This window comes from Cyprinodon variegatus, unplaced genomic scaffold (assembly GCF_000732505.1).
Source record: "Cyprinodon variegatus isolate N-32 unplaced genomic scaffold, C_variegatus-1.0 Scaffold661, whole genome shotgun sequence".
Taxonomy (NCBI): domain Eukaryota; kingdom Metazoa; phylum Chordata; class Actinopteri; order Cyprinodontiformes; family Cyprinodontidae; genus Cyprinodon; species Cyprinodon variegatus.
In genome coordinates this window covers 85725-99714 of record NW_015151114.1, presented here as the reverse complement: position 1 = coordinate 99714, position 13990 = coordinate 85725, and the positions used below count along the sequence as shown (strand labels likewise).

Sequence of the window (13990 nt, the reverse complement as noted above, 5' to 3'; positions counted from 1 at the left end):
GATTCTGAGATTAAATACAGGATTCTGAGATTAAAGTCCGAATTCTGAGAAAAAAGTCAAAATTCTGACTTTTTTCTCATGTTATACTGAAATAAAATTAAAAAATCAGTTAACTTTTTTTATTTTTTCAGTGGCCCTAATCATCTTTTGTAGTCACATACCCAAAGACCTGCAGAAGTTTATTTTATCACAAGTACAACAGAATCGACAAGAGAAATGCGTTTCCCTAGCAACAGGAAATGTACGATTCAAAATCTGTGACATCACGCCCTTCCCGTGGTACTTTGCGAGCCCGAATTGAATACTCGGTTAAAAAATACATTTGTAATTTGTTAAATCGGTGTTTTAAGGGCCTAAAATAAGACCTTGCATTAGAGTTTGAAACTCCAGAACAGACTGAGTTCAACGGCACCACAGAGGGAGAGCGTATCGGAGAGAGGTAGGAGTTATCGCAATCAGGGATTGTTCACAAATAATGTTGACAAAGCATTAGCCGCACAGCTAACATTAGCTTAGCTTAGCCCTCTACGCTAGGTGATTAAATTGTTTTCTTTTTGTACATTTAACCGCTGCTATTAAATATCAATAAAGAACCGAGTTATTTGCTGCTTGTAGTGGCGAGTCCAGGCAAATTCCTTACGTTAGTTTACTGCTTTAGAGCTAAGTTCATAGGGATGTGGTGGCAAGTAGATACATTGCCCTAATAGCATCTGTATAGAGGAAACTCAATGTCAGATAAACTGCATTTAAGGCTACTTTTAATTCCAGTTTACCGTCAGATTAATCTAAGGTACAACTTTTTTTTTTTAGTTGAAACTGTCATTTACTAAATCGTTTTTTATATATATAATTTCTGTGACCAAGTTAATTCCTAAGCTGATTATCTTCTGTCTGTTATTATTTAATGATGTTTTCCTTAAGATCATGGGGTTTATATATCAAATACATAATGCATGTGCTTTTTAGTGTGTCAACATTGTAATATTAAGAAAGATAAATTGTTACTACTGTCTTTAGACTGCAAGATTGTTAGAAAAATGTCCCAATCGTGCTTTTTATTGACATCCTAAAAGCTGTTGCCATTGTCTATTTTGTTTTGTTTTGCTTTTTAAAGGTATGATGGATCAGGACTATGAGTGCAGGCTGCTCAGACAAATTAATATCCAAAATGAGAATGCAAGCCCCATAGTAAGTATACAACTCCCCTACCTTTCCTGTTTTTGCTTCCCGATCTCCAGCAATGTTATTTACGATTTTAATTTGTTAAAAAAAGAGAGAAAATAATTTAAAGCTACACTTCTCACAAATTGATCATAATTCAGGATTAAGTATGTGTATTGAAATGTCATGTGTATTCTTATGTCATCTGCTTTTATTTTGTTAAACTTTTGCAGTACATGGCATCATTGTTTACGCAGTGAGATACTTCTAGACACGGGTTGCCTAATATTTTCCCGATGCTAATATTATTAATAAAGAACCATTTGTGATTTTCCTAGATTTTCTGCATTGCTCTGTCTCAGCTGTCACATGGATAGCTTCAACTATTTTTTGGCATTCGGAAACTTATGCACTGTTATCTCTATCGGGTTTGGGAATTTACTAGAGTGAGATTCCACTAAACAGACTGATGGCATTACTGCAATGCATTAATTCTTGGCACTTTACTTGCCAACCAATATTGCCTCCAAAAACAGGCTTTTGTGGGTTTTCTATTGCACCGAATGTCATTGCTATGAGGCAGTTTGCGTCTTATTGCTCAGCTCAACTAAATATTTTTTCTACCTTTTTTTGTTGTGTAGAAAAAACATTATAATGTCTTTTAATACATTGCAATCAGTTTCTCCTTTCAGTTAAAAATTAAAGTATCGTAAATTCTGTAACAACGTACTATTTTATTTTTCTTAAATGTTTGTAACATTGAGGATTTACGAGCCATAATAAGAGAAACCTAATTACATTTAGCTCATCTGGCATCTACACTTAAAAAATTGTTGGCGTCTACTAACATCAGAGCAAAGTCATTTTTAAGTTGTCAGATATTTTGAAGTGCACATAGAGCAGAATGAGCCACTTTCCTGCAGGGCATGCATGCTTTTATTTAAGGAGTCATGTTGCTCCTGTTTTCATTAGGCAAAGTTACAGGAAAAACTGATGCTGACCTGTAATTGCAGATTTGATGTTGAGTTTAATCAAGCCTCAGATGTAAGGCAAAAGCTGGCTGATTTAAAGCTTATATAAAGATAAAACGAGAGCAGAGGTTCAGGTTTTTGAAAAACACACCAAGTACCCTCTTGATTGGCCAGGCTTGACCCTTTTCTGACCTGAGAAATGCCTTGTTTCTTAGTGGCTTAGTCTTAACAAGGTGTTAAATATTGAGAGGTTTCTTTTCATGATTGCATAACAACATCACACAGATTTGTCAGCTGCACGTCTCTTTTTTTACTACACACCAAGTTTGATTTCATGAATTCAGATCTGAAGACTTTTAAGGGTGTTAGAGTAAACTGAAATCATTGTCAGGTTTAAGAAACGTGTGAGATTGGTAACAGGGTGTATTAAATCCACTGGACATAGTTAACTGGAGATAAGTAAACAGTGGGGGAAAAAAAACACAGTTATCAACAATAATCAAAGACTTGAATGAAGACTGCTTTTATTAAACCCAAAAGGTTTTTTTCTGGTAGGAATGGACAACAGCATCAATCAAATGATAGCAAGGCTCTGATTGATTTGCTTTTCACAGCATTAAAGTAATTTTTTATTTATATTTTAACAACAGATGACACTTTTTCTATCACCCCATAAAGAACAGAATAACCTTTACTGGGATGACAGGATGTCAACCCTCATATTTCTAACCAGATTTTTATATTTAGATTATTTAAGCTATAAAACCAAAAGTATTGGATCTCACTGCTAAATCAGTAAATTGTTATGCTTTATTAATTTCCACGAGCATAACATTTGGTTTGGAGAAACTCAGCTGGTTTTCATGTGACCCTTTCCACCTTTATGGACTGGCTCTACTCCACACCAACAAGTTTCAAACCTCTCCATTATTGCTTTGTCACCACTGGTACTGGGTTATTTTCATATCAGCAGAAGGTACGATTAGAGATAAGTAAGGTCTTCTTCTACTGCTCAAAGCTTAAACTCCAGAGATGCTGCAGCTAAATTATTTTGATTTGATTTATCTTTATTTGGGCTTTCATGCTAACAAAAGGCTTACATTTTAGGTTATTTTTTTATTTAAAAAAAAAAAGTCCATAAAAAAATCTTGCTTAGCAGTTTCTGAATTACAAGACTGTCTAGCCCAGATGAAAATGACTCAGCCCTCCTTTGAACATCAACCTGATGTTCAGTTGTTTGGTCATCAGGAAGTCGTCGTCAACATAACTGAAAGCTTTTATGTATTTGCTGTAGTACAATAGTTGGACTCTACCTTAAAAATGGCAACCAAACAAGTTGATCCAGCAGTAATTTATATTTGATCAGTTATCAACCAGCACGGTGCCTTACCGAGAACCCTCCTTAGGGTCATGTTAGCAAACTCAATTCGAAAAGCTTTTTGTTTCAAGAAAACTTTGTAGGTCGGTTCTCTGTAAAAATGTAAACTTATTTGTTTTTATAGGTTTGATTACAGTATAGCTCTTTTTGTGGATTTAAAGATGAGAACAGTTTAATGTTAGTAGCTGTCTATTTTTTAACCCTGCTTGATCCTTATGGGGTCATAGGAGGCTGGTGTCTGTTTTCATGATTAAATGGGCAAGTGACACACATGACAACCATGTGTACGCATCCTGCAATAAAACAATTGGCCACTGTTAATTTCTCTAACATCTATGTTTTGAACCAGGGGAGGAAGTACCAGGACAAACCCAAAAGTTTCCAGAGAACATGCAAATATACTGTAGTAATGGTCCGTACACAAACCCAGAGGCCTCTATTTCTAATCATATTCACATATTCTAAAGCAGGACTGTGCAATATGGCCGGGAAATGTATTACACTAAACTCTTCATATCTATCAAATTTATTTTATCACGGTAATTTGGTCTTATCTAGAATGTAATAGTTTTGCCAAAAATCCTTTTTTTTTTTTTTCTTCTGCCAGTATTACTATTGGAACGTAATCAGATTTTTCTCTGAACTAGCGACAAGAATGTAGACTATGTTGTTTTTATGACCTAAGAATCTTTCTTGCCCTGAATCCAACTTCTTACATGCTAGCTAGCAACTCTCTTTTCCACTCTGTATTGACAAACCCATTTTAAAGGGGAACGCCGTTTTTTTTACATTGGCCCCTTGATTTTACGTTATTACATCATGTTCTACTCACCCATATTAGTTTTGTGTCATTTGGAGCTGTTCGGAAGATATTGGGTTTTGTAATATCCAAGAAACATGTAGGTGAATCACTGTCCCCCAGACATCCGCACTTATATTTTTTATATTTATATTTTTTTAAAAGCAAAGCAAAGTGTGTATGACGTCATCCGTGCGCCGGACTGGAGTTGTGACAGGCAGCCCGGGCCACAGGCGGCTATGCTCAACTCTTTCTATTCATTTGGCTAGCTAATCTGAGTCGTTCAATTGCATTTCGAGAGCGAGATCATCTGTGGTAGTAGCACTAGACATCTTCCAGGCATGTGAGTAAAACTAGCAGCAGTTCACTGGACAGGAAGAATGAATGGTAGCCGACGCACACGGATGACATCATACACACTCTGCTTTGTTTTAAAAAATCTAAATATAAAAAATATAACAGCAGCTGTCTGGGGGACAGTGATTCGCCTACATGTTATGAATGCTGGTGTACCATAGAGAATAAATTAGGAACAGTTTAGTTTGTGCCTTCAAGTTGTTGCCCATAGGAAGACGTTACCTGGATATAATAAAACCGAATAACTTCGGAAAAGCTACAAATGACACAAAACTTATATGGGTGAGTAGAACATGATGTAATAACGTAAAATCAAGGGACCAATGTAAAAAAAAAAAACGGTGTTCCCCTTTAAGCGTGTGAGCACCACCTAAAGCTGGAGTAAGAAAGAAAGTGTCTTAGTACTTTAAAATGTAATGTGAACAAAACAGAGTGCCTCTGTGATTTGAGAAGTGCATTGTATAGTCTACCTAATTGGCCAGCCCTAGTTATATTTATATAAGATAAGTACCAGGGGGAAAAGGTTGAATATAAATTGTTACACTATTGAAATGTAACTTTTAACTTAAGAAGGAGGTCAGGCCTACCGTTGGTTTGCTTAAAATGGCCACGAGAGGTTGAGAGGATGAATCTCTTCCTCTGCCTACATTCCCCAGAATGCTGTGTACTTCTGGATCCGAGTTTAGTTAAACTATAGAAAATTCTACAGATTTTTTTTCCAAAATGTGTCTTTAATGATGCATGGTATTGGTTTAGTGGCCTCCTGTTACTTTTAGTACATTCATGTTCGATATATTAGCATTTATAAAGTTTATGTTTGTCAAAAAGAACATTAGATCTTAATTTCGGTCTAATCCCCAGTCCTGAGAATGTAAAGGGCAGCTGGCGACAGCCGAGAAGACAGCAGCACCAGGCGCCAAAAGTTGTGCCATCTGTCTTAACTAGTATGTTTAATTCATCATCATCATTGAACAATATTGACAATTTCCCAAAAAAATGATCGCAAACTGGCACACGAGTGAGAGAAGAGGTTGTAACTGTCCATCTGTGTGAAAATGAAATGTCTAACAGACTAGTTATTTGACATTGTTACCAGGGTTGAGCTAAAACAGGGCCTCGTTGGCCAAATGATTGGCTTTTGTAAATGTTGCCTCCTGTCGCTAACACCTTAAATGAATGCACCATCTGCCCCATAAATTATCCTCCTGTTTTGTTATTAAGATTTCAAGTCTGTGTCCAAGAGCGGTTTATGTTTGGCCTCCAGTCAGAAAATGGCGTCTTCTCTCTTCCCTCGTGTAGAAAGCTGTGGGAGCAGTGCGATCTCTGACACCCACCAGCTCCCCCCTGTCCTCTCCCAGCAAGCACGGCGATCGCTTCATTCCCTCCCGGGCGGGAGCCAACTGGAGTGTCAACTTCCACCGCATTAACGTGAGTCTGCACCAAGGATTTCTTTATCTGTCCTAGCAAAAGCATAATGCTCCCAGAATCAAAGTGTTCAGTTTGTGCTGTTCAAACATGTTTCCTATTTCTTTGTTTTGATCAAGTCTGTTAAATTAATGCCTTCACACAGTCTGTGTCCAAATTAGCTTTATTTTGTTTCTTTTATTTTCTCTTCCAGGAAATTGAAAAGTCGCACAATCAAAATAGAAAAACCAAAGATGGCACAACCGACAGCAACAAAGGTACCTTATGGTGTGCTTATGTTTTCTCTCTTTCTGAACTCTTTTTGGCCACGATGCGCCACCAGACACCTTGGTAGGATTATTTCTCCTGACATCTCAAAGCTGGAGAAAACTGAAATGCATCTCATTCTCTTTAGGTTTATACCATGATTCTGGTTTAGTTAAAGTAGCGCAGCATTATGTAACAAAATTGTATATCACTGCTTTTGTTTGCTTTTTAAAAAAAGGTTACCGTATTTTCGCGACTATAAGTCTTTTTTTCCCTCAAAATGTGCGGCGCGCCCTATAGTGCGGTGCGCCCTATGTGTGTTGTTACTGCGGACGTTGTTGAGACCGCCATGAGAATGTTAAAGTGGGAAGTGTGGGCGTGGATTGGCTGCCACGCAAATGGACAGAAACTGCCGCCTATGGTGATTTTTAAGAGAAAGACTTTGCCTAAAGAGATTTTTCCAGCTGGAGTCGTTATTAAGGCAAATGAAAAGGGCTGGATGGATGAGGAGATGATGAAAGAGTGGCTGAGGGAGGTGAATGTGAAGAGACCAGGTGGTTTTTTTCACGCATCATCATCGCTGTTAATCTGTGACTCCATGCGTGCCCATCTTACAGCCGATGTGAAAAACGAGTTGAAACAATTGAACGCTGTGCTCGCTGTTATCCCTGGGGGTCTGACAAAGGAACTTCAACCGCTCGACATCGGTGTGAACCGGCCGTTCAAAGTAAGGCTGCGAGCGGCGTGGGAGCGATGGATGACCGATGGAGACCACAGTTTCAGGAAAAGTGGAAGGCAGCGCTGGGCATGTTACGCCACAGTTTGCGGATGGATTGTAGATGCTTGGGCTAACGTGTCTGCTGGCACTGTTGTTCAAGCTTTGGCAAAAGCCGGCATCATTTCCGAGAAGCCGCGCGGCACGGAAAGTGACTCTGACAGCAAAGAAGGGGAAATTGGCATGTTAGTGCAGCTGTTTAATTCAGAAACAGAGGATGATGACTTTGATGGGTTTGATTAACACTTTGTAATAAACACATGAATAAAGCACAAACATACTCAGTTTTGCTCCCGCTCTATTTTTAAATACGCAGTAGAGGTATTTAAATATAGTAGAGCATGTGTATCGGTATATAAAACCCGTGCCCTAAAATCCGGTGCACCTTATCTGTGTGTTAAATACAGAAATGGCACACATAACTGAGACTGCGTCTTTTAGTACGGTGCGTCTTATGGTCGTGAAAATTATGGAAGGAAGCTACTAGCTGGCACGTCACCCAATCAGCTTTAAGTATTGTACTAAAGGTCCCTCCTTTTATGGACAGACTGAACGGCAGCCATCCCAGATTGATAACGTAGAACTCAACTCAACTCAGTTCTACACATATCAATCTGGCTACTGCCAGGTTATGAATATAGACCCTTTTTTATAGTCTTTTCTAGGTGCAATATGACCCTTGGTTGTTGCACAATAATCCAACAAAGTCTTTAAAAATCAATATGAAAAAAAAGCCCATCTTAAATTAAAACATATGAAAGAAGGTTTAAAATTGGCTGGTAAACTGGTAATCTCGGATCAGATTTTTCTCTGGGCCAATAATCTTGTGTGGGGGGTAAAAACAAGACACTACAACAGGAGAGGCTTGTTTGGATATTTATTAAAAACATCTTAACCACACCAACTTTTGGTGTGGTAGCTTTTTGGTTGTTTGTATTCCACTGCTTTCTTTCTGTAAACATGACCTGATAAGATGATGAGGTGTGGCGATATCTGATCCTCAGCTGCTTTAAATTTGGTCACCCAGAAAGAAATTAAAGTGTTGATATCCTTCAACCCAGACAGAAATCACTTACCCTTGTGGTACACTGATCAAAATCAGCCATCACCATGGACAGAGCTTATATGGGTGCTAAGGTTAAGCGATATGAAAAACATTTTCCACCGATGTCTGTCGGTCCAACAAATGGCGATGAACGATATATTCGTCTTCTGCACCACTAGTACTATTGTTAACCAACTGTGCACACTGTTAAAACCCAATAAGGTAAACATGCTTGTTTTTCTGTCATAAAATGTGTAAGTTTCGTCCAGTGAGAATAGTTTCCTCCTTTCCAGTTGTTCTATGTTCTGAGACATTAGTTTTCTAATCGGTATTGATTTGTTTATCTGAATACACAAAATCAAACAGACTGAAAACTGGGGTGGAGATTTTTAGTATTATTTTTATATATTATTTTATGTAAAGTACACAGCTTCACTTTTTTGTATCTGCTGTGTTAAAATCAAATCTGTAACAGACAGAACGTTCTGTAAACACACTTAAAAAAGAAGAAAAAAACAAAACGCTGCCTCTCTCTTCTTCTGTTTAGCAAAAAAGGTGCAAAAAATACCTTAGAAAAAAAAGATTGTCGTTGATCAATAGATTCATCCAGTCGCCCAACCTCAAGCTGAATGCATGGGCATAACTTTTTCTCGCAGCTTGTCCAAGAACAGTTGTCAGGATTTAGGCAGATGTTTTTAAGCAGAAAAAGGATTTTCCTCTTTTGTTTTTGGGTTGGACATTCAGATATTACTTAAGGTGCCGAAATCTGTAGTGATATGTAATGAAAAGTTTATGGATCGTCTGGCAGCAGCGGAGAGAAAATATGAAAATTTTTATGATGCCTCTTTTGAGTTATATAAAGCATTTTGCTGTCCCCGTCCTCTAATAAAAAGCCTCCTTTGCCTTGGTGTTGCTGTTGTTTTGTTTTGCCTGTGTGACATAAGCTACAGTGGTTGCAACATTTTGTTGTTCTACAGTTAATCGTCTGGTGAACTGTAAATGATAGAAGCAAAACATACGGTTTTCCTGTTTCTGCCACCTTTAAAAACAAGAAAAGGTTTTCTTTGTTCTTATTGTGCAACAAGCTATAGGAAGAAATGCAATAATGTCATGGAGCACCCTGGCCAGTGTTCAGACCTCAGTCCTCCAGCAATCTGTTAGCAAGCTGAAGCTTTGTGTTGCCAAGCAACAGCCAATAAACATAAAGGATTTAGAGAATTTCTCTCTGGAATACTGAGCCAAAATCCTTCCTGCGATATTTGCAAACCTAATGACCAAGTAAACAAAATCTCTGAGAAGCGTTTTTTTCCATAAACATCTTACTCATTTGTTGCGGAGGAATTAAACAATTGTTTTTTTGTTATTTACATCCTGTCCCAATACAGTAAATCAAAGTTTAGCTTTATTTCCACATTAGTGAGAATGTTTTGTATCACTAGGCAGTCAGTCACTGCAGATTCAAACTTAAATGGTTATTAATTTCAATGTTAGCATTTTTTCCAAAAATGATTTCCTTGTTACACCGCAACATTTTTTGATAATTTATTGTAGCTGTGCATTTGGAGCTGATTTTATCTAGGTTTTTAGAATTTTTTTCCTCAAACTTTTCCTCCTTCTTAAGTCCAGTTTCCATAACTGGACTTTCTTTTATTTAAAGAATGTGAGAAACCCCAAAGAAAAGAGCTGCAGTATTAAACCCAGCTGCCTGATGCTTGCAGACCTTTAAAATGTGAGCAGCAGCGGAGAAATTACAGAGGGAGCACAGTACATGGAAGTTTGATTTTTAGACAGCCTGGTTTGGGTTTTCACCTCTCCTCTGTTTCTCTATCCTTAGCGGATGGTCTAGCTTACTCTGCTCTGCTAAAGAACGAGCTGCTAGGGGCCGGTATCGAGAAGGTCCAAGACCCCCAATCAGAGGACCGCCGATTGCAGCCGTCTACTCCTGCCAAGAGAAGCCTTTTTAATGTAAAACAGAAAACCACTATAATTTATATTTATTTAAGCTTGGAATTTCCCAAAGTTAATTCCTATCTGTGTGTTTCAAAGTATTCTGTAAGTACGAAGAGGACTCTACCTGAAGAAGATGGAAACACAGTTTCCCCGTATTCTTTATCGCCTGTCAGTAGCAACAGGTAATCCTTTCGGGTTCCCTCTGATCCTGATTTATGGAGTCTTTAGTCTTAGGATCTTCTCTTATCTTGTTATAATTTGTCTTGCAGCCAAAAATTGCTACGGTCACCAAGAAAGCCTACACGCAAGATTTCCAAAATTCCCTTTAAAGTTCTGGATGCTCCCGAGCTTCAGGATGACTTCTACCTCAACCTGGTGGACTGGTCCTCTCTGAATGTGCTCAGTGTGGGACTGGGGACCTGTGTTTACCTGTGGAGCGCCTGCACCAGCCAGGTGTGTGCCACTTCTTTTCATATTAGTTTTTCTTTTTTTTTTTCCTGTCACTCACATTAAGAACAATTTCTGCTCCTGTTTTTCTAGGTGACACGTCTCTGTGACCTTTCTGTAGAAGGAGATTCAGTTACATCGGTGGGCTGGTCAGAGAGGGTATGTTTTTCTGTACTTATGTTTTAAAAAAGGGACAAACTCCACTAAACATTAAAAGTTGAGGTTTCTACAAATAAAAAAAGAATTTTAATCAAATTAACCTTCCTTTTTTAGGGTTTCTAAAGGACAAATTTTCCCTCAGATATCAGCGCCTTTATTATTTTACTGTCAACTATTTGCAATTCCTACATTCCAGAAAGTAACATTTAAAGGATTTTCTATCCATCAGATATAAAGTATAAAGTGTTTTCCCCAGCATGACAACATAGTGACATTCTTATTATTTATGTATCTATATGTAACATGTTACCAGACTAAAATGGAAATACAATAATTACAGTGAAATCTAACCTTGAATTGCTCCATTTGCAGACTAACATTTTCATATTATTTAGAAATTACCTTAATTTCAAAGTGTAATACAAGATGTGTATTTTATAGCCTAGATCAACACCATCTACACAACCATATTTGGTCAAGTTAAGATTGACTAATATAGTCTGTCAAATATTCCTCCAAATATTATCATAAAAAAATTAAACTGTTACTAACACTAAACCCATGGAGCTTAATACAGCTTTTAAAAAACACCTAAAGGTGATGACTCCTAGACTGTTCTCTGTGTGTCATTTCCAGTCAGCTAAAGCGAAGTAGCAGATTTAAAAGTAATAAAATTAGGAGTTGCATCATAACGCCTGCGTAACCTTGTAGTAGGTTAACTTCACTTAAACAGTGGGATCAGTTTCACTTGCTAATGGTTGCAAACATAATATCTGATGTTTCAGGTTTTGTTCTCTGCAACAGAACAGCTGGTTACAGAATGGGACGCAACATTGTTAAACCCGACCAGTTAAGCTCAGGTTATATCTTAGTTTTCAGGTTGAAATATCTCTAAAAGCTTTGAAACGTCATGGGAAATCTGTAATAGATTTTAAATTAATTGCAGAACATCTGTCAAAAAAGAAAGGAGGGAGAAAAGTAGGAACAAAATCCCTCAAAACTTTGTTGACATTTGGATTATAATCTGACAATTTAGCCTTTAAGTCTTGTTTGTTTATCTTAGCTACTTTGTTACTCTTTATAATTGAAATCGACTACCGCTCTGCTTCCCTAAGCTATTCTGAGTTTTTCTTGTTAAAAATGTCCTGAAACCAGAACATCTACAACTACAGAGCATCCATCAGTAAGCACAGTTTGCAATTTACATAAAAAATTATATTTCTCTTTTTTTTCAATCAGAATGTGAACCGAACAAAGGTTTGAGCACAAACCTTGACAAACTGACTAAAAACATGTTTGAGGTCATTGGTTGACTGTTGTGTTGTGTTCTTCAGGGTAACCTTGTGGCGGTGGGTACTCATAAGGGCTACGTCCAGATTTGGGATGCGGCAGCAGGGAAGAAGCTTTCTGTGCTGGAGGGACACACGGCCAGAGTGGGTGAGTCAACAGGCAGACAGATGGAGGAGGAGACGGTGTGAAGATGAATTTATTAGAAGCTTTGGATATTTCCTTGCAGTTGTTGTCAGTGTCTTGCCGAATGAATCACCTCCCCTTCGACCTGCCTTTCGTATTTTCGCTGCCAGGTGCTTTGGCGTGGAATGCGGACCAGCTGTCATCTGGAAGCCGTGATCGTGTGATCCTGCAGCGGGACATCAGAGCACCACCTCTGCAGTCAGAGCGGCGTCTCCAAGGGCACAGACAGGAAGTCTGTGGGCTCAAGTGGAGCACAGACCATCAGCTTCTCGCCTCGGGGGGGAACGATAACAAGGTGCGCAGAAAGAAGATCCTGCCTGTTTTCTGAAAGTGACACATTTGGACAGCAAGCTTATTTCCAGCATTTCAATGTTTCCACAGTTGCTTGTGTGGAATCACTCGAGTGTGGTGCCCGTGCAGCAGTACACTGAGCACTTGGCTGCTGTGAAGGCCATCGCCTGGTCGCCTCACCAGCATGGCCTGCTGGCCTCAGGAGGGGGCACTGCTGACCGCTGCATCCGCTTCTGGAACACTCTGACCGGCCAGCCGCTGCAGTGCACCGACACCGGCTCTCAGGTCTGCAACCTGGCCTGGTCCAAGCACACAAATGAACTGGTGAGTCACCTGAAACACCACATTTTTATATTGCTTGTGCAAATTTGGATGCTTGGCTCTTCTTTTTATATCCTCTAAATGCAGAGAAAAATATCTATAGCCGGTCCCTGATATTAGCATTAATAAAAGTTCAGCATGTAGATAACTAAGGAATAATATGCCAGGCTCTCAGTGGCAGAAAAGATTATCAAAATATATCAGTTTGTTTCTAACCTACATCTGATCGATTTTTAATTTTTACTTTTACTATTTTTTTTATTTCTTTCTATAACAGTTCTAGATGTAACTCTAACTTAAGTGTTTGACTCAAAGGAACCAAACAGTTTCTTCTTCCTGCTTATGTTCTAAATCAGACCAATCTTCTTTCGGCTTCCGAGCTTCTTTTGGCCCGGCAGATATCAAGAATTAACGATATGTCGGCATTAATATGACAGAACAATGTCCCCAGGAGCAAGACATCTTTTAAGTCCAGTCCACTGTTGTCTCTCCTGCATCTGGCTGGGCGTATGTTTTTTTTTGTTTGTTTTTTACCGATGTTGTGGCATAGCTTTGACAACACAAAAAAATCCACAAGGGCCACAGATGCACCAAGGACAAGTAAGTTATGCAGGCAAAATGAAAACAATTTTCCAGGTAAAATCCTTTAGTTTTGTGCTTTACTTCTCCTTAAGCAAGCAAACAGAAAAGGACAAACATTTCCTCCGTGCTTCTGTTGTGCTGGTAAAAACCATAAGCCCACCCAGCTGCATGCTGATCCTACCATTGACAGCCTATTTATAAACTTAATTCACCTAAATTGCTCATAACTAACCAGAAACAAAGAAACATAACTAAATAACCAAAAACAGAATCTCAAAAGAAATATCAAACAATAAACCTAACTAGATTATCCACAAAAAATAAAAACATAGTTATTTGTTAGCAAAAAATAATTAGCTCTACATAGGCATTAGCTAATATTGGTCATTTTCAAGCATATCGGTCTGATAGGTAAATGTGATCATTGCGGCAAAATTAATACCAGCTAAGATTTTTATATGGATGCGTTCCTAGTGGATACACCACTCTGGCCTAATATGCTAATAGTACATTTGAATTTTTTTTTTCAAGCACGTTCAAATATGCATTTTATTTTATTTTTTAAGGCACTTACATCAACGCTTATCTTGTAGAAAATAAAGTTGTTGTT

At 38.3% G+C, this 13990-nt stretch overlaps 1 protein-coding gene across 1 annotated transcript in view; it reads left to right on the top strand.

Annotated features, from left to right (window-relative positions):
- The first annotated feature begins 267 nt into the window (after window positions 1-267).
- The window catches only part of fzr1 (fizzy/cell division cycle 20 related 1), a 19585-nt gene continuing 5862 nt past the window's right edge, over window positions 268-13990 (top strand). The window contains exons 1-11 of the mRNA XM_015393895.1: window positions 268-439; window positions 1115-1188; window positions 5966-6094; window positions 6285-6348; window positions 9992-10122; window positions 10204-10289; window positions 10377-10560; window positions 10648-10713; window positions 12048-12150; window positions 12297-12481; window positions 12568-12801. Coding sequence (XP_015249381.1) covers window positions 1117-1188; window positions 5966-6094; window positions 6285-6348; window positions 9992-10122; window positions 10204-10289; window positions 10377-10560; window positions 10648-10713; window positions 12048-12150; window positions 12297-12481; window positions 12568-12801 — 1254 coding nt within the window. The 5' untranslated portion in view covers window positions 268-439; window positions 1115-1116. The remainder of the gene's footprint in view (window positions 440-1114; window positions 1189-5965; window positions 6095-6284; window positions 6349-9991; window positions 10123-10203; window positions 10290-10376; window positions 10561-10647; window positions 10714-12047; window positions 12151-12296; window positions 12482-12567; window positions 12802-13990) is intronic.